At 51.1% G+C, this 21,404-nt stretch overlaps 1 protein-coding gene across 1 annotated transcript in view; it reads left to right on the forward strand.

The window, feature by feature from the left end:
• LOC125944996 (serine/arginine repetitive matrix protein 2-like) overlaps positions 1 to 21,404 on the forward strand; it is a 91,979-nt gene that overhangs the window by 34,441 nt on the left and 36,134 nt on the right. The window contains exon 3 of the mRNA XM_049666508.1: positions 6,296 to 6,436. Coding sequence (XP_049522465.1) covers positions 6,296 to 6,436 — 141 coding nt within the window. The remainder of the gene's footprint in view (positions 1 to 6,295; positions 6,437 to 21,404) is intronic.

Below are 21,404 nucleotides of genomic sequence, written 5' to 3' on the forward strand. Positions count from 1 at the left end.
AATGTTGTTGGGTTAACTGGTATATATGCACGAATTTAAAAAAAAAAAGATTGGCCACATATTTGCTTGCTTCGCTGCAAATGACGTCGAAAGAGAGAGAGAATAAACTTTATTGTACGAAGAGTGGTTGGTGTGGTTATTCTCGGGTGGAGCCCTCTTGTAGAGCCCCACTGGCCGCGGCGGCTCGCCGGGCCTGGTCCAGGGTCGCCAGTTGGCTTCCCAGTGCCAGCTCGGAAAGTCGTGCCTCCCAAGACCACGTTGTGAGTGTCTGTGATGAGCTCACCAGCCTGGATACTGCCTCGGCTGGGCGTTCCGTACACTGGTATGTAATGTGTGTCAGTGTGGCTGTGTGGTCGTTGCACCAGGGACATACACTAGTTGTGTATACCTCTGGAAACATCACGTGCAACCTTGATATGTGCGGGTAAGTGTTGGTTTGAAGGCGGCGCCAGTCCACCCGGTGTCCATATTTCTTGATTGAAGTGGTCCGTGATGGCTTGTAATGTGTCAGTGCTAAGGTTCCGTATCATGGCGTTTGTAATACCATCCAATCCGGGTGCTGTATTCTTTTTGAAGCTTTGCGCCGCTGCATACACCTCTGCAAAGGTGATGGGTGCGTCCAGCTCGTGATGACGTCGAAAGAGGATAGTCTTCAGCCGCCCCTGATACGTGACACCCTCTCTTCTCCTCCCTCCCACCCCTCACGTCCTTCCCCACCCCTCTCACTCCTCCCATGATGGGTTTGCTGATTGATGGGTTTGCTAATGGATTCGCCATGATTGAATTCAAATTTCCCGCGTTCGACCGGCTCACGCGCCATCTGTTTGGACCTTTTATTTTTGTTGGCTTAAAGCCGGCTACACACCCGCGGCCCAAGCCGGCTTGTTTTTAACGTGTAGCGTCTCCTCGACACCATTTCTAACGCGTTGATTTTTCATTTATTTACCTAAAAACCAGTCGAATGCGTATTCTCAAATAAATGAACGCTGCGGATCATGGTTATGTACATATTTTTTGCGTCAAATAGCCCTGAGGTTTCCTTTGCGCTGCATAAAGTTGACAGGTATGACCTCGTGCCACCTGTGTTAGTAGCTTGGTTGGTTTTGGCCGGGTGGTTGAATCGAGTGACAGACTGACACAGTTTTTCGCGTTTAGGTAGCCTAAGAAAGACTATCGTCTTTAAAAGCGAAAACAAACGAAATGATTGGCAATACACTGCGTTGACAGCAGCTTATACAAAATAAAGCACTCTCAAAATTAGGGACCCAGTGCCACGTGCACTACTTCAGGCATTTCAATATTTGTTTCATGGGCACCCTTTCACGTCGCAAAGCAATACTGGGTCTGTTAGGAAAGCTCTAGCGGAAGTATTTGAAAAAAAAGGTAGTATAAGGGGCAAACATTATTCGTAGCTGTCGAATAGAACGTTTTGCGAACATCCTGTCTTCATTTTGTACTTCAAGCCCATCAATGTATCATCCTGTGAAAACTCGTAGATAACTAAGGCTTTTTTAATGCCGCTTTATATTCCTGTGGCCTTGAGTGGCTTGCAAATCCGCGGTGGTGGCTCAGTCAGCTAAGGCGTTGCGCTGCTGAGCACGAGGCCGCGGGGTTGAATCCCGGCCGGTGGCCACATTTCGATGAAGGCGAAATGCAAAAAAGCCCGTGTGCTTGCGTTGTAGTGCACGTTAAAGAACCCCAGGTGGTCCCAATTAATCCGGAGCCCTCCACTATGGCGTGCCTCATAATCAGAACTGGTTTGGCACGTAAAACCCCAGAAAGAAGTGACTTGCAAGTAAAATAATGAAAACATGTATTCACGATATACATGACAAGAACCTAACGAAAAGCCACCGTCCTTGAATTTTCGAGTAAAAATCTCCCCAAATGTTTGCAGCGATGATCTTTACAATGTGTCCAAAACATCAAACAAGATGACCCGCTTAGATAGATTGTGCCGCGCCTTTGGGAGGTTTGTTGGTCAGCACCATTAAAGGAGAGCTTACTAATCGGCTAGATAGATAAATTCAATAATAAAGTATTGGCAGTAATATACTGAAGCAATATTATATTATAAATATTATATAATAATAATGTCATTAGATAAAAATATTATATTGTAGTAATTTAATAAGTATATTGACAGTTGTACTTATTTATGTATACTTTTTCCGGAGGCTGCAGTTCACCTGCTAAATACCTAATGTTAATTAACGCTCAGCGCAAGACTTGCAAGCAATATTTGGAACTTATTTGAATGTTATCGTTGACTATATCCTTGGGCTATCACATTGTGTGCGCGGCTCGAATTGCGCAGTACTTTCTGGAAGGCACGCGAGCGCCAGCGATTATGTCGGAATCTGCGGCGAGTCTTTTGTAAAAGACGACGCGCCTTCACCCGCCGAACAGACTTTCGACGATCGACGACTGTGTTAACAGCTATAGTCGTGCTTTGAATGTAATTTGCGTTTAGGGGCAGAAGTTCACCAAATAAAGAGTCACTTTGATTACTCATTGTTTTTGCTGCTGTGTCCGTAACCATCACTAATAGAATGTGACGTCACAGTAAGGGGGAACCTTTATTGAGCCCGAGAGACGGCACGGCGAAGAAGGGTGGCGTCCACAATCGGCATGAACAGCCTTCGGAACAGTCCACGCTGATGATGCACCCGCACGCGCGATAAAGATGAAGGGCACGTGCCGGATGATGATAATGAACAGATGATGAAGAAGTGCCCAATAAATGCCCACACTAATTTCCCTCGCGCGAGAGCGGCCATCCTGGCCACTGCCTAAACGTACGGGGAACGCCACGTGAAGGGCTTCATACCAGAAACGTGGACCACTTCGGTAGAGCGGCAACGGCGGTCAGTTGAGCAAACAACAGGGGTCACTCAATAATTAACTGGAGAAGTCATTTCCAGGACCGTGTAGGGGCCAATAAACCGAAACTGAAACTTCTCGCACGCAGCCGCCGTGCAAGCGCAAGCCGACATACTGGAGGCTGTTGAACAAGAAAGCGGAGAGCCTCACATCTGTAGGGCCTCTTTGCAAGGGTCCGAAGACCGCGCTCAACGCACGCTTAACTTCGTGCTTAACCAAGCCCCAGTGCAAACCGTCTCGCACCCGTAACCCTAGAGAGGTAGAGCTCGGGCGACAGCTAGAGAGGTATGCGGCTCGGGCTTACCCGAAAGCCCGGCCCGTGGGCCGGGTTTGGCCGGGTAGGGCAGTTTTAGGAGCGAAGCTCCTTATAGCGGCCCCCGTTCCGTCCCCGTCGTCGTAGTAGTAGTGTGTAACCAGTCTGAGAAAAATGAGAAAAAAAATGTGGTTGATCCCTCTTATATAGGAATCGGCATAAAACACGAAAGTGAAACGTGTCTTCACAGAAGTAGTGTAATGTTTATTGCACATTGATATATAATGTCTATTGGTGTTTTGTGGCTAAAGCGCCCTTAGGCGTTGATGCACCCACGCTGACGCCTGGTGGCACGTCTCCTCCATCACGACTACCAATGTCGATGACCATGAGCAACCGTCGTGCATATGGAAGCTGCACTACGCTGCACACGCTAGCACAACGCGAAAGACGAAGCACGTAACTGACACACTAATACAACGCGCAAGACAAAGCACGTAACTGAATCGTCACCGAGTCAAATCAGCGCGTACAGCGCGTCGTAATTGCAGCCTCCGCGATCAACTTCAGAAACATTTTCAGAGCTAATTGCGGAGGCCACGCTCCGCTGTGCTGAGTACGGTGAACGCCACCTAGGTGGCGTTGGTAGTGCTTCTTGATGCCAGCGTCCCTTCGAATGCTGGCATCGAGGCGTCGTAGTGCTGAGACCACCGAAGCGTTCACTGTCGGTGCGCGTTAGTGTCATAATGCAGTACTTCTCTTTTCTGCTCGTAGGCGGCGGCACCGCCCCGAGCAAGAGCGCGGGTACACGGAGGAGTGTTAAGCCCAGACCACACGTACGCTTGCGGACGCGCGTAAGCTCGCGTCTACGCGCCTTGCGGTTGCCGCGCCTAGCGAGGAATGGCGTTTTGCATCCACAAATACGCGCGACAGCGCGCGCTCACTGGCATCACTTGTTTACACCTTGGCAGACGCCACTTCGTATTTCGTTGTTGGCAGTGCTTCAAAATGCTTCGATATTTATAAACGTAATTTTTATCTTTTTGGAGCTGTTAGATCAGCCCAAAAAGTGAAGAAGAAGCACTTTCTTGCATGGTATAATTCTGCTTAACTGAGAGTTGAATGTACCGCGCCGTCGCTGCGTAGCCAGGCGCGCCGACGCGAGGCAGCCCAGGCGCGCGATAACTGAGAGGAGCTGATCAGCGAGATCGCGCCGCGTTTCGACGCGTACGAGCCGTGCCGCACCGTCTGCGCATGCGTGGGCGCGCGGACGCAAGCTCGCGCGCGTTTGCAAGCGTACGTGTGGTCTGGGCTTTAGATATATAAGGCGCGTCTGTGTAGCTCTCTGCAAATGCGTTTGTGGCGCAATGGGTTAAACGCTCGGCGATCTATCGTCGCGGACCGAGAGGTCGTGGGTTCGATTTCCAAATTTTGCATGTTTGTGGAACTTTTTCTTCTGGTTTCTTTCTTTGTATTATGTTCTATGACGTATTTCCGTGACGGAAATACGTCAGTGAAGTCTTGGTGGACCCCGGCATAAAACACTTTCGTGTTAAAAAAAATCCGAAGTTGTGTCCGTAGCGCGGAATCGAACCAGGGACCCCTCGCTTCCGAGCGCGCGGCGTTAGCCCACTACGCCACGAAGCGCACATAGACACACGCACCACGATGGCAATAAATACCCAACATTAACGAAAGGCCGCGTTTCTAGCGCGTTTCTTACGCGTTTGTGCTAGCGCGTTACGGCCCGTGTAAGAAGCTGGTGTAAGACGCTGTGGCCTCTCCGCCTTACCTTCAACGCCTTTCGAACGCGCTGCCCAAGGCGGTGGCAAGTCAAGTTCAAGTCGAGGAGCGTTTATGAATACGGGGGGTATACTCTCTCAGCAGAGGAGGCCGCTAGGGGGCCACGCCGAGCGGACGCGCTTCGCAAGGGTTCCGCGTCTTTCGAACTCCAGCGACCGGCTATTGCCAAGTATCGAGCACCAAACCTTCACCGTTGACACCGGAATTCGTCCGGCACCCGGAGGACCCGTTTTTTTGGCAAACCCACGTGTTGTTCTTCGTGAAGTACCACCTTCGAAGACAGGCTCACCGGCAGCCGCGCTAAGCCTAGCGCCGGCTTCGCCGATTGAGCTGCCGACGCCGACCACTACTCCGCCAACATGGATGTGGAAGTGGAGGGGACCGAGCTTTCCCCTGAAGAATTTGATCAACCTGGCTGGATGCATGCCCATAAGGTCCTTGGACGTGGAAAAACTACGACGAAGGTTGCCGCCGGAGCTTCTACGGAGGCAAGTACAACTAAGGAGGCCGGCGCGTCGCAAACAGCGTCGCAAAAGAACAACGTCGGAAAGAGTGAAGCGTCTCACACAGCTGAGCAGCGCAGGCCGCGTCGGCGCGCACCCCCGCCGCGGATGCCTGCCAATGACTACAAAATCGTCGTTCGTCCTCGTGACGGACTAAATCTTAGCGTCTGGAGTGAAGCTGAAGTCGCCGACAGTATCAGAAAAACACTACGTTTTCTGGATGCCACGACTATTACGGATGTGGTTCAGGTGAACCGAGCACAGAACCTTGTCCTGGTTTCAACACCGGATGAAGGACGACCAGAAGCCTACAGCAAACTGACAGAGATGTCGCTTGGCGGAAAACTCTACAAACTAAGCCCCTACGTCACTGCTCCAGACGATTCAGCTAAAGGGGTTCTACATGGCATCCCCGGGTATGACACGCAAGCAGGTATCATAAGCAGCTTGCAAAACAATACACCCAGAGTACTGCACGCTCGGCGTCTGGGCACCACTAACTCTGTTATCATCGTCTTCGAAGGACCAATGGTCCCCCACTACGTGAGGTATAGAGGAACGCTTATGCGTTGCTTGCTGTATAAGAAGAAAATTGAAGTCTGTAGCATCTGCCGGGCTATAGGCCATCACCGGGACATATGCCCTACACCTACGGTCAAGAGGTGCCAAAAGTGTGGACAAGACAATCCTCTGGAGGAACACGAGTGTGAACCGAAGTGCGTAGTGTGCGGAGGCCCGCACATGGCACGCTCCAAAGACTGTAGGCGACGTTTCACTACTCCTCCGATCATCCGACTGACGCCGACTCCAACAACGGCTGACACAGTTTACTACACAACCAACCCTGGACCAGGGAGGACCTCAAGTGAGACCCAGCCGCTCCAGGGAACAAAAGCGCCAGGAGTCGGACGCTGGACGGAGCAGGAGCCGCTCCCTCTCCTACCCGCCGCTGCCGACCAGGCAGAGGTCTAACTCCCGACCCAGGAGCACTCAGGTGAGCTGGGCTAGTGGGCCTCCCAAACAGGCTGCAGTCGAGGACAAAAAAATGCAAGCCCTGGAGGTGCGAATCGCACAGCTAAGTGAAATCATTTTACGGCAGGAAAAAGAAATCTCCCAGCTAAAGCTATTACAACGCAATCAGGAGCCGAAAACCTGCAGGTCCTACCTAACCTTACTCAGCCTGCGGCGGTACAATCTGATACTCACAGCCCAACCCCACAGGCACAATCTAGCCAGGCTGATAACTCACCTCCGCCTAAGTGTAAGGCCATGGAAGGTGACCGCACCAATAATTTCGAAGCTAGACTCACTCAGTTGGAAGCTAAATTTGACAATTTTCAAACGAGCTTAGCGCAATTAGTGGATACAGTACAGACCTTTGTTCAAACAACAAATACGCGGCTTGATAGTATGCCCACGCAATTCGCCGCAGTTACATGTCAGGGGGACTCTGTACAGTCATTTAAAGCTTCTAAAACTACTAAACCATACGGCCGACCATCGGCCACCCCAACACCTCGCCCTATACAGGTACCATCCCAAGCAGCGCTCACTTGCCCAATTCCTTCTGCGCAGCTATACGCACCTCCTCCTCATGACACAACGCCTTAACTACACGATTTGGCAATGGAACTGCCGGGGGTTCCGCCGCAAGCGAGGGAACCTCCAACAGTTCGTTGCCAGCAGAGACGCTCCCGATATTATTGCCCTACAAGAGGTCATGGGAGAAGCGAAACTAGCCGGCTACAAATCTTATAGCTCAAAAAACGCTATGTATAGCACTAGTACAGCTGTATTAGTTCATCGCAACCATCCGGTATTGCAACACACCTTTGACGAGCACATGGGTATAGCATATGTTTTGTTAGAACTCATTCCACGTAAAAGAGGCGGTCCCAGTCTCTTTGTCCTAAATATATACAGTCCTCCAAAATCTCGTGCTCACCGCTTTGGCACACTCTTCGCCAAGACACTCCAGCTGGTGGAACACAGCAGTCCCTTGATCGTGGGTGACTTTAATGCTGCCCACATAGGCTGGGGATACCTAACGTCTACTCCCAAAGGCAAAGACCTCTGGAATCAGGCACAACAGCACCGCCTTACTCTAACTACAGACCACAGCTATCCCACTCGCATTGGTACAAGTACAACGAGGGACACAACCCCAGACCTAACCTTTGTTCGCAACATTCCACAATGGCAATGGCAAAATTTAAACGAAACCCTAGGTAGTGACCATTGCATCATCCAATCACAGATACAAGCAGGCCCAGCCAAACCTGTAGGCAAGAAATGCCGCCTCACTAACTGGGACAGATTCCGTGCATACAGAGACCAAAACGCTCCAGCTCATATAGATATTCTAGACGAATGGACCTCGACACTAATTGGAGACATCTCCGCTGTCACGGAGGAGGTCCCCGAGTCTGCCGGATTGGGGGTGGTGGATTCCCATCTTCTCCATTTATGGCAGGCTCGCAGCAGCATTCACAACAGATGGCGCAATCAGCGACTAAATAAGAAACTGAGGATTAGGGTAGCAGAGTTGGACCAACAAATAGCTATATATGCCCCAAAGCTGACTTGCCAACAGTGGAATCAAATTTGCGACGATATGCGAGGGCAGCTTAGCCTCTCTCGTACCTGGCAGCTCCTACGCTACCTTCTAGAACCGGCCACGTGTAAATCGGCTCAACGAGAAAAGCTCCTTCGCTTAGCTCATCAATTTCAGGGCAGCAATGATAATCTATTACAAGCCCTCCAAAAAACATACATAGCTTCCCACCCGTCCAAAGTTCACCCCGACTACACAGGTCCCGAAATCCCCACCATGGATGCTCCCATCCTTGAGGCGGAAGTGAGGGCCGCGGCGCTTCAGTTAAATGCCAAATCTTCCCCAGGAGCAGATCAAATCACCAATAAAGCTCTTCAAAATTTAGATGATACCTCCATTAAGGCTATAACGGAATACATGAACAAATGTTGGGAGCAGAGCGTGCTCCCACAGCAATGGAAACATGCAAGGATTATTTTCATACCCAAAGCAGGCAAAACCTTATGTTTAGAGAACCTCCGCCCCATTTCGCTTACCTCCTGTTTAGGAAAGCTAATGGAGCATGTTGTTCTTAATAGACTCCGCAACTTTGTCGAAGACAACAACCTGCTTCCCCCCACCCTCATCGGGTTCCGCCCGGGGCTGTCGACTCAGGACGCCATGCTGCGTATTCGGCATGACGTGCTGGATCGAATTTCTGCGGCGGGCACTAAGGCGATATTGGGGTTAGACTTGACAAAAGCCTTCGATAACATTACGCATACAGCTATTCTTCAATCGCTACATCAGCTAGGCGTGGGGCCGCGCACTTACTCATATGTCAGAGACTTTTTACAGAACAGGACAGCGGAGATTAACTTTGGTGATCTGCGCTCGAACACCATTCACCTAGGAAGTCGAGGGACGCCTCAAGGTTCGGTTTTGTCGCCTTTTCTATTTAATCTGGCGATGAGAGGGTTACCTCCTCTACTGTCCCAGATCCCAGATCTCAAACACAGCATCTATGCTGATGACGTCACCCTCTGGGTATCCAAAGGGAACGACGCGCACATAGAAGAAACCCTGCAGCAGGCAGTGCAAATAGTTGAAGACTACGTCAGACCTAGAGGACTGGAATACTCGCCACAGAAATCAGAATTACTTCTACTTCGAGAGCAGCGCAGCAGTCGGGGTGCTCGCAGCCCCCAATCAAAGATCACAATCTTAGTAGGAGCGAATCTGATCCCAGAAGTCCCTACGATTAGGATCCTGGGGCTTTATATTCAAAACAAAGGACGAAACGCTGAAACGCTAAACAGGTTGGAGAAGGCGACACTACAAACAATAAGACTCATAAACAGGATTACTAACAGGCACGCGGGCATGAAGGAGGCCGAAACTCTCAGACTTGTTCAGGCTTTCGTGCTGAGCAGAATTACGTATTCTCTGCCATATCTACGCTTAACGCAAGCTGACAAGTCCAGGGTAGAAATACTTCTACGGAGGGTGTATAACGTGGCTCTCGGCCTACCGATACGCACCTCCACGGAGAGGCTTCTCGCGCTAGGACTCAACAATACGTTAGAGGAGATGGTGGAGGCCCACCTCACAGCGCAATATGAGAGGTTGTCGCGAACTACAGCCGGTCGCTATACTCTTTCAGAAGCCGGCATTCGTTACACCCCTACCATAACCCCCAAAACCAATATATCCCCTGTTCAGAGAACACATCTCAAAATTTTCCCCATACCTCGTAATATGAACCCCACCCATCACACCGAAAGACGAGTGGAGCGGGCCAAAGCCCTGCACACCCGATTCGCAACTAATAATAAAGCAGCCTACGTTGACGCGGCCGAGATCCAAGGACGCCATGCTTTTTCGGTCACGGTGATAAACTATGTAGGGCAAACAATATTGGGAGTTTCTATCAAAACCACTAACCCGGAGGAGGCGGAAGAGGCGGCCATCGCCTTGGCCATAGCCAACACTCCCAACGCTTTCATTATCAGCGACTCTAAATCCGCTATTCGCAATTATATTAAAGGGCGCATTTCCCCACTAGCTAATAAAATCCTTGCCCAAAACACTAACTATCGCACTATCCAAATTCATTGGGCCCCAGCCCACTCCTCACTCCCCGGCAATGAGGCCGCCCACCAACAGGCTCGAGCTTTCGCCTCCCGAGCCCACGGCCCAGCCCAGGTCGGAACTGGAGAATGAGGAGACCGAGGAATTTGGGTGGTCGACACGAGACCGTATGGTGACGTATAATGAAATTACGCAATATTATAAACTAGGCAGACTTATATACCCCCCAGCTCACGAATCACTAACCAAACGGCAGGAGCTCATCTGGAGGAAACTACAGACGGGCTCCTTCCCAACACCGATTTTGTATTCATACATTTTCCCAACAACCTTTACGCCGCAGTGCAAACTGTGCAGAGCTCCCCGGGCCGACCTGTTTCATATACTGTGGGGCTGTCCAAATATACGTAACCGCGGTAGTCAACAGGGCTTGCAAATTACCACGATGCAGCAGTGGGAGGCCACACTGCTCAGCTCCAACCCAGAGGAGCAGGCCTGGGTCACGGAGCGGGCAGAGGCAGCCGCCAGGGAGCAGGGACTCCAGGCCGACTAACCTCCGTCGCCTCCCGCATCTGAAGAAACCACGAGCCTCTGGTTTCAAATAAATGTTCTGTCCTCCTCCTCCTCCTCTCAGCAGTCATGTGATGGCGTCGGCAAACGCGGTGCACGTTCCGGCATGTGTAAATGGCTGCGTAAGACGCTGTGGCCGCTCCCCCTTACTAGAGAGTACTGCACGTTTCTAACGCGTTTGTGCTAGCGTCCCCTTAAGCGGGAGATCCGATGATTCCCTCCGGAGCTTCGCCCACTCATCATCATTCACCCCGTGGATATGCTGTGATTTTTTTTTCAAGGGCTCGGGCCGAGCTTGGGCACGGCATGGGTTTTTTGTCGCGGGCCCGGGCCAGGCTCGGACTTTCTGGTGGTGTGCTTGTAACGTGCGGCGAATTATCCTCGCGCGTCTCGGCTCTGAAAAACCTGTTGCCGCGCTGCAGCTTGAAGCTAGCAGTGCTACTCCTGTGTACTTCCTTTTTCTTCTTCCGTCGTATTTTGCGCTGTTTGAGCAGAATGTAAATGTCCAGAAAGACCGAAGTCGCCTCAAACCAGAGGATTCCATTGTATTCCTTACCTAAATCAATATAATTAATGCTCTCAGCGCGGTGTAAGCGTATTCGCGACTTGCTAATTCTTCAAAGGCGAACTGGTAAAACGATTACTGGTAAGATCAGATAATGCATCACACGGCTGAAATATGTCACTGCGGCCATCCATGATTGCACGCATGTTCTCAACCGGCCGCCTAGCAGCAGCGCATTACGCTGCGCCATGGAGGAACGAGAAGCTTTCTTTCTCGATTTACTCCATCCATGCGCTGCGCTCAGGACCTGTCGTGGAGATCAGTGGTCGTGGCTGCGCTTCGGCTAGAGTGTACTAGAATACGGTTGAGTGGGACGAGCGGCTGGGGCGGCGCATGCAGTGAGGCGCCTGACGTGTAAAAATACTGTGGCGGCGTGGCGATAGAAGTGGATTGGGCCGCATCAAAGTCGCGCCGTTGGAAAGTGCTGGCGATACTGCTCGGCAGGGTCATTCGTTCTACTTCGCGCGCTGTTATTTGCGTTCAGACCGCTCAAATAGCGTTCGTAATTGCATATGACATGTTTTTATGCCTTAAGAATAAATACCTTTTATTCACTTCTTTATTTTATTTTTTTAATGAAACACGGTGGTCTTTTTTGGTCTCGGGCCGGGTTCGGGCCGGTTTCGAGTCGGGCTCGGGTCGGGCTCGGACTCGGGTCGGGCTCGGGCCTAAGGTAAAGGGGTGGCGGGCCGGGCCGGGTGGGTAGCGTAGATTATTTCCGGGCCCGGGCCGGGCCCCAGTCTCGCCATATAGCTTTTGGTCGGGCTCGGGCGGGTAGCCCGACGTAAAAACGGGCCCAGGCCTGGCCCGGGCTGAAAAAAATCGGCCCGTGCAGTGCTCTAACCGCGCCCGCCTCGAGTACGGCTTAAAGGTATGGCGCCACCATAGGCTACTCGGAATGAAAAACGCCGCCGGCGCTTCACCTGACACCGCCGCAATCAGGCTTGACCCCACGACCCTTAGAGCAGTTCGGCGGGGAGCGCCTCGAGACAGCCACCGAACACTCCATTGCACGTGGTCGACGCAACGCAGAAATTCTACATGAGTCGTCTTCGCACAACGGCTTCCACCGTCGCCAGCTGGAACCAGTGCCCCCCACTGAACTGGATAGTATGACAAAATGTTTAGTGCCTCGATACCTTGTCATCTCGGTGCTCACGAAGTTCGACGATCACCCTGTAAATTACAGATCGTGGAGGGCAACGTTTCAGGAAATGGCGCAAAATATGGATTTAAACACTAATGAAAAACATGATCTTCTATAGTGCCGACTCCAAGCAGAGTGATAAAAGTGGCAAGCTGAACTGTGAGCCGCAGCTGACAGAGGTCACCTCAACGTATACAAAGTTGTGTGGAAGTGGGTATGCTGGTAAGGCCTGCTCGAATATCTGCTTTGTAGACATGAGCCACGCAAGTCAGCCTCAAAAAATGGTGAGAATGTATGCTATCCTCGACGCCCAGATAAACAGGTCACTCACCAGAACAGAATTCGTTTATGTTTTCGGGATAAATGGTCAGTGTGCTGCCTACACATTAAAGACGTGCTCGGGAGTTGAGGCGACTTCGGGGCCCACCGGTTTTCTCTTATACCTGGTCCAACCTACCGACTGTAAAACCATCGCTTGAAAATATTCGTCTTGTTTCCCAAGCTCTGATAGACACGTGGATGAGAATGTTTCTTCTGCGTGACAATTCTCTTCCAAGCTCACACAGTTCTAGATTGTCTCACCAGCCTTCTAACTTCTTGACTAGTTTTGGCTGATGGAACTGTCGCACCAAAGGTCGATGAGATTTGTTTGGCTGTGTGGGCGTTCCGACAAACAGTACGACTACCATTTGTTGTAGTGCGCTACTTATGCGTTCCTGTGATCTTGGGCTTTAACTGGTGCTTCGCTACAAACTGCTGTTTCAAATTTAAAGGCCATCGCTACGTTTTCGTACTCGATTTCACCTCGTGGAATTCCTGTGGCCTGCTACCACCCACAATAAACGCTACGGCAGCGGCCTTCACAGCCCAATTTCATACCTGGTTTTATATACTGTGCTTTGATCTGATGCATACAATAAAAAAATGTTTACATTTGTCACAAAAAAGTGGTCTCCTGCTACCAGAATTTTGTATCTTGCAAGCCATCGCGTAAACGCAGCATGGACAAAAGCCGTCCAATAAATTAAGCGGGTGCCACCCATTTTCTCATGTTTCAAATGCGAGCAGATGTCTACGTGGAAACCAGATCTGGTGCCGTTCTCGTCATGTCGTCTTGCCATCAATATCGGCTTCGCTTTCTGGGTTCCTGTTGGTTTGGATGGCAGTAATATTTTAATGGAGACGTTTTCATCGAGGCTTTCTTTGCTCGTGTGCGTGCTTTTATAACACCACGAGCCATTATGTATTTTAGTGAACCTGTTTTATACTTGTCCGAACGTGATTTGCTCCCGCACTGAGGCACAGTTCTCGAGGGAGGCAATACTCTTGCGCCCCCTGCTATCCTCGCAATCGTGCATCCAACCCTTTCGTTTTCTGGCAGGATATCCGCAACTTTCTGGGACCACTTCAACATTCGCCCGAACTTAACCGCATCGCAGAAGCATGATGTGTAGTTGTGGATTCAGAAATATCGCATCTTTATAGCGATTGCGCCACAAAAACTTGGTTGTACGAATGTACAGTGGCATGCGGTTGAAGAAGAGTGGCATGTGTTGATACGTCACAACCCACGCCAACTTTCCTCATCGAAACGAGCTGACATAACAAGCCAGGTCAAGGATTTGCTCCAGCGTAGCTTCATTTCCCCTTCGTGCCCCTGTGGTCTTCGCCCGTAAAATCTAGTGAAGGAAAAATCCAGGCCAAGTCGAACTCGACATGACGGTCGATGTTAACGCAAATAGCATTCACGCAACGCTGTGACAAGTCGTCTTGCTAAAGACAACTTTATTTAGGATATGTAGTGGTCATTTTGAGGTTTCATAGCTTCGGCTATACAATTTGCACTGACGTCATCTTGGCCGTCATCTTGGGGGACTAGAACGTCAAGAAGCAGCGTGAACAACAGACGTGACAGCACGAGTGGTGCGTTATACAGCGATCGGCGAGTCAATCACATTGATAATCCGACGAAAGACGGTCGTCCTCAAAAAGCACAAAGTCAGGTGCGCTGACCTCATTGTGGCCGCCATATTTGGGTAATAGAACCCTGAAAATCTCCTTCCATGACGTCAAGTCCAAACTATCTATATACGAAGTGCACCGTCTCTGGTGGCGGCGCGCTTTCCTTCGATAATCGCTTGCGGAAGTCGGCCATGACCATGACGACATGACAACGATTGCACGACGACTACGCACTGACGACGACGGAATGACGAATACGGCATGACGCCCAAGAAGCGATCAAGGCGGCACGGCGACAACGAGACAGCGATTCCGAAATGATGTCGATAGTAAAACAAGGACAGCGTATCTACGGCGGCATGGGGGCTATAGGCTGGTTACTAGTCTATGACGAGAATCGCTGGAAGACGACTGTACCACGACGACTGTACGAAAAATGCTTTAAAGAAAAACCAAATGTCAAAGTTGTAATCACAACGATGGAACGGCCGCGTCGTCATGACTACGATGGTATGAAAACAAATGCATGACGACAACGCAATGATGACAACAGAATGTCAAGGGTGGCATATTTAGAATCCTAGCACGATAGCATATTTCCTATAGAATTATTAAGAGGGAAGGATGTCGACGTCAGATATTTAACGCGATGGACTCACGTGCAGACCAACAAATATATTGTTACACACGAGGTGTTTAATGTCGAACCAGATGGATCTGGTTTATGAGAGCGTTTCGAGGGCGGTCCCGAGGCAGCTTGGCTCCCGTCGTTCTCCTCTTTCTTTCCCCTGGTTGTCTGCGCGGCAGCCGTACTTCAAGGCAAGAGCTCGTGACATTTCCCCGCTGGCAGACGAAGCCCGCCGGGCGAGTTCGTCATCTCGTGGATTGTAACGCCTCAGACGCGCGACGTGTGTCACTTAAGCCTTGGCCTAGCTCGTCCACTGCTCGTGAGACGCGCAATGCGATAGTTCCCTTCGCTGAGGCGCTCCAGAATAACGTAGGGGCCGACGTAGTGGGCGAGAAACTTCTGGCACAAGCCGCGCTTCCGCAACGGCGTCCAGAGCCACACAAGGTCACCAGGATCGAAGTCAACGTGGCGGTGACGCCCGTCATAGCGTATCTTGGACCTGTCCTGCGATACCAGGGTGCGTAGCCTAGCGACGCGTCGCGCTTCTTCTGCTCGACAGAGGATCTCATCAATTGACTCGTTGTCATGAGGGAAATAAAGAAGGAAAAATGGTGAGTAACCAGTAGTCTCGTTTCTCGCGGTATTGAAGGCATAGGTAATGAAAGGCAAGATACTGTCCCAATTCTTGTGCGCCGAATCGACGTACATAGATAGCATGTTGGCAAGCGTTCTGTTTGTGCGCTCGACCAGACCATTAGTTTGTGGCTGGTAGGGTGTAGAATGGCGGAAGCTACATGAACACAGACGAAGTGTTTCTTCAACTACGTCCGCGGTAAATTGTCGCCCACGATCGCTGATTACTATGCGAGGAGGTCCATGTCGGAGTATAACGTGAGCCAGCAAGAAGATAGAAACTTCTGTAGCTGTGGCGGTTGGCAACGCGGCGGTTTCACTATAGCGGGTAAGGTGATCTACGCAAACGATAAACCAACGATTTTCGTTGGAGGATCGTTGGAAAGAGCCCAGAAGATCTATGCCAACTTGCTCAAAGGGGACGCTAGAAGGGGAAACTGGTTGAAGCAGGCCGTGTGGCGCTTGTGGAGGACGCTTGTAGCGCTGGCATTGAGAGCAGCTGGCGACGTACCGTTCGATATCCTTCCGCATCTTAGGCCAGCAAAAAAGTTCTTGAGCTCGTTAGAGCGTACGTGTGGAACCAAGATGACCGGAAGTGGGGTCATCGTGCATGGCGTATAATACTTGGCTGCGAAGGTTCTTGGGGACAACTAAAAGGTAGCGTGCACCGGTGGTCGAGTAGCTCTTCTTATACAGCGCGCCACCATCGCGTAGGCGAAAGCGATTTCCTGCAGGTGACTCTTGTGCTGCCGCGAAGAGCGGTTGTGAGCTCTCGTCCTTGGGCTGCTCGGATATGACGGTACCCATATCCGGAAATTCCGGGGACACAAAAGCGATGTATTCATCAAAGTTGTCCGCATCGCATTCAGTTGTTGGAAGTGGCATCCGAGAGAGACAATCAGCGTCAGCATGTCGCCTGCCACTTTTGTAGCAAATAACGAAGTCGTATTCCTGTAGGTGGAGGGCCCAGCGCGCTAGTCGTCCTGAGGGATCCCGCAGATTCACAAGCCAGCATAGCGAATGGTGATCTGTTATCACAGTAAAGGGGTGCCCGTAGAGATACGAACGAAACCGTTGCACTGCGAAGATGACCACCAGACACTCTTTTTCGGTCACTGTGTAGTTGCGCTCGGATCGGCTCAAGGAACGGCTAGCGTACGAGATCACGTGCTCACTGTCGCCAATACGCTGAACTAGCACAGCACCGATGCCTACGCCACTGGCATCGGTGTGAATCTCGGTTGGTGATGAAGGATCAGAAGTGGCGAAGAAGTGGTTTGGACGTCAACAGGAACTTCAGCTGGCGAAAGGATGAGTCGCAATCTGCAGTCCACTCAAAGGGAACGCCTTTTTGGAGAAGGCGTGTAAGGGGATGAGCCATGTCAGCAAACCGGGGTATGAATCGGCGAAAGTAGGAGCACAAGCCCAAGAAACTTCTTAACTGCTTGACAGAGTCAGGTACCTTAAATGCTTCTACGGCCGCAGTCTTATGTGAATCTGGTCGGATGCCTTCTTTAGTGACGAGATGTCCTAGCACAAGAGTTTGTCGTTGCCCAAAATGGCATTTTTTTTTATTGAGCACAAGACCCGCTTTCTCCAAGCAGTTCAGGACCAAGTCCAAACGCTTGTTGTGCTCACTAAACGTTCGCCCAAAGATCACAACGTCGTCTAAGTAGCACATGCAAACTTCCCATTTCAAGCCGCGTAATATCAAGTCCATAAACCTTTCGAACGTCGCGGGCGCGTTACACAACCCGAAAGGCATCACGTTAAACTCAAATAGTCGTTCGGGCATTACAAACGCTGTCTTTTCTCTGTCGTCCTTGTGCATAGGAATTTGCCAGTAACCTGACCGTAAATCAATGGAGGAAAAGTAAGATGCCGCAAAAAGGCAGTCGATGGCATCGTGAATTCGTGGGAGCGGATATACATCTTTCTTAGTAACGGCGTTAAGGCGACGATAATAAATGCAGAACTGCCACGTACCGTCTTTCTTCTTCACCAATATCACGGGGGCTGCCCAAGGACTAGATGATTCTCGAATGACGCCTTTGCATAGCATTTCTTGGACTTGATCGCTGATTATCGCGTTCTGACGGGGACGCAGGATAGTGTTTTTGTCGTATTGGCTGGGCGGCTTCTGTGTTGATGCGGTGACGAGTTCTGGACGCAGGAATCGATGGCGGGCCATCGTGCTGCGCAAAGTCGAATACCGAGGTGTGTTTCGTCAACAGGGCCATCAACACTTCACGCTCGTGGTCACTGAGTGATTTGTCAATCATAGAAAGTATCTTCGAGCTCCCGGGGCTCGAGACACTGGTTGCTCCTCCATTGGGTCGCTCTGTAAGTACTGCCACGAATATAGGTGAGTCTTCCTGAAACGTGGCAATCTTTAGGCCATGAGGTAGCACTGCCGCTTCAGTGGAACAGTTTAGCGCCCACAGCCCCGCGCATCCATTGGTCAGTGAGAGCACGCAGTGCAGAACTAACACGTTTTTCTTGAGGCAGTTTCGATGTACAGGTTCCACTGCAGCATCGAACGAGAAAGGAGTTGGCGATGAACAGGCGACGGCAATACGCATCGCGGACAAGGCAGGCACAACTGTATCACCAGACACGCAGAACACACTCTCCGGGCAAGCTGCACCTTCAAAGAGCACAGGCGAAACACTGGTGTCGACACTGAGTTCTCCCGTCCGGCAGTCAACATTGGCACCACACAATTGCAAAAAGTCAATCCCCAGAATCACGTCATGCGAGGAGCGAGGAAGAACAGTAAATTCTGCATTAAAAGCTCTCCCACCCAAAGGCACATCCACATTACACACACCAACCGGGTATAATGATTCACCACTGACTCCACGGAAACTTGTGCACTGGTCCCAATGAAACATAACCTTGCGTCCCAGAAGGCCTTTAAACCCCACACTCATGACCGAGACAGTTGCTCCCGTGTCGACTAAAGCCATTGTAGACACCCCATCAATCAGTACATGAACCTTATTCTTAAGCATGAAAATAGTTGGAGTCAGTTGAGTCGGCAGCGCACATTGTCCAGCGACCTCACCTCCATCGGCCGCGCTGGCTAGTTTCCCGGCGGGGGCGACACGAAACGGCGCCGAGGCGACGGTGACGTGAATCGCGGCCGCGGGGATGGGGATCGGGAGGCTCGGAAGGCTGGTGGCGGCGTCAGAGTACGGTCTGAGGCAGGGGAGCGATAGCGGTTTCGGGTTCTTACTTCTCTAACGTAGGTGTTCTAGGCGGTGCGTCGGTCCTCTCGGAAGTGGCTTCCTGAAGTGGAGTCTCCTGGCCACTGAGTACGCAGTGTACGACCGCTAGGCCGCATAGTCGGCGCTGACGGTCCGTAGTTCGACGCTCGGCGTCGGCTACAGTACCTAGCTATGTGGCCAGGCACGCCGCAGAAGTAACACACTGGCAAAGGGCGAACTTCAGGACGCGGATTCAAGTATTCTGCCGAAGACATCGGTTGAGGGTAACGAGGCTCTTCCCCTTGAAAGTCGTAGGTAGCGGCAAGTCTTCTTGGACGAAAGTTGCGTGGGCGTGGATCAAAACGTTGAGGGGGCGAATCACTGCATGGTGGTTCGGTCGTGTCGTAATGCGGTTCATCTCTGGAGCCGTTAAGATCCGCAACGTTCACCGAGTGGTTCCAAGTAGCCGAACGGGGTTCCCAAAGACTGTCTCGGAAAACGGGGAAGTTGCAAAGTGGCGCTGCATAACGTGCCTGTTCGTCATGCCGCTGGAGCTCCTCGCGGACTATCTGGCGGATGGTGGACGAAAGCTCTGGGTGCGGAGGACTCGTCTCAACACTTGCTACAGTCGTTACGTGGGCCAGCCGTCCAAACTTCGGTGTAATTCGGCGACTCTTCAGCGCCTCGAACGTACGGCAGTGCCGTATCAGTTCTGATACGGTGCTCAAGTTCTCTTTACCAATGAAGAAGTTGCATACGTCTTCTGCTATTCCTTTTAAGAGGTGCCCCACTTTATCTTCCTCTGTCATTTGAGGGTTGACGTTTCGGCACAGCTTCAAAATTTCTTCAATACAGGTAGTGCAAGTCTCGCCAGGCACTTGAGCTCTCTGGGCTAATGTGAATTCCGCACGTTTCTTCTTTGCGTCCGAGTCGCCGAAACATTTCTTGATCTCCTCAACGAAGCGCGTCCACGTAGTTAGCATGTCCGCGTGGTTGTCGTACTATACCAACGCCGTGCCGGCCAAGAATAAAACAACGTTCCTAAGCTGACGGGCAGCGTTCCAATTATTGTATTGGCTTACCCTTTCGTAATGGGTTAGCCACTAATCCACATCTTCCTCTGCCTTCGCCGAGAACGTGAGTAGCTCTCGGTAGTGCTGGATAGTAGTGCTGTCTCTGTCTCCGTTCACTACAATATATATATATATATATATATATATATATATATATATTGTAGTGAACGGAGACAGAGACACAGCACCCGTTCACTGGTCCAGCTGTTCTATTAACTCCTCGTCGTCTTTCTCTTCCAGCGCCCGCCTTGCGAGTGCTCGCGGCCAAGTTTACTTCGTCTTTACAATATATATATATATATATATATATATATATATATATCGTGAGACGACGCCCGAGACGAAGGCAGAGCTCTTGTATTGTCACACAGCGCGAGACAGCCCACCAACGCCAACCCGACAAAATGATGATGATCGTGAAGATGAGTATATACACATGAAGACGATGATGAACTGCACAGTTAGCGCTCACACTAACTTCCCCCCCTCACGAAAGCGGCCGGCAAGGAAGCGAGTCAGAAACGGTCGGAACGCCGAAGATACGGCTTCAGGCGAGAGACGTGAACAATTTCAGTGCTGCGGCAACGGCGGTCAGTAACCGAGGTAACAGGAGCTACGCGATAGTTCACGGCAGATGTTCTTTCAAGCACGGTATATAGGCCACGATACCTGTGAAGAAATTTTTCATAGAGCCCTGGCACTCGAACAGGTGTCCACAGGAGCACTTCGTCGCCTGGGCGGAACGAAATGACACGACGGGTCGCATCACAACGGGCTTTCCTTTTCTCCTGAATTTTGCGGAAGTGGGCGACGCGGGCGGCGAACTCCTCTGGTAGAGATGTGGATAGAACAGAAGGCGTAGAGAGGAAAGGTGTCCAAAACAAAAGACGGTGCACGGCCGTATATGAGGAAAAAGGGGCTGTAATTTGTTGTGCGTTGAACGGCAGTATTATATGCAAACGTAACGAAAGGAAGTATAGTGTCCCAGTTTGTGTGGTCGGGTTTCACATACATGGAGATCATGTCGGACAGAGTTCGATGGAAACGCTCGGTAAGACCATTGGTCTGGGGATGGTACGCCGAGGTGGTCTTATGGATGGTGTTTGAGGCTTGCAGGACTTCAGCAAGAACATGGGAAAGAAATGTCTTGCCACGGTCGCTTAGAAGAACACGAGGGGCACCGTGGCGCAAGATAATGGCTTGCAGGACAAACTCGGCGACCTCAGAGGCCGCACCAGAAGGAAGAGCTGCCGTATCAGCGTAGCGAGTGAGATGGTCCACGGCGGTGACAATCCAGCGGTGACCCGCGTGTGTAGGCGGAAGGGGATCGTATAAATCGATGCCCACGGATTCAAAGGGAACGGACGGGCACGGCAATGGTTGTAAAGGGCCGGCGGGAAGAGAGGTCGAACGTTTTCGATGTTGGCATGACGCACACGAACTGACGTACTTGGCAACACTAGTAGACAGGCCAGGCCAGAAACAGCGAGTCTTAATGCGGTCGTAGGTTTTATGAAATCCTAAGTGGCCAGCCGTTGCGTCGTTGTGAAA

This window comes from Dermacentor silvarum, chromosome 4 (genome assembly GCF_013339745.2).
Source record: "Dermacentor silvarum isolate Dsil-2018 chromosome 4, BIME_Dsil_1.4, whole genome shotgun sequence".
Taxonomy (NCBI): domain Eukaryota; kingdom Metazoa; phylum Arthropoda; class Arachnida; order Ixodida; family Ixodidae; genus Dermacentor; species Dermacentor silvarum.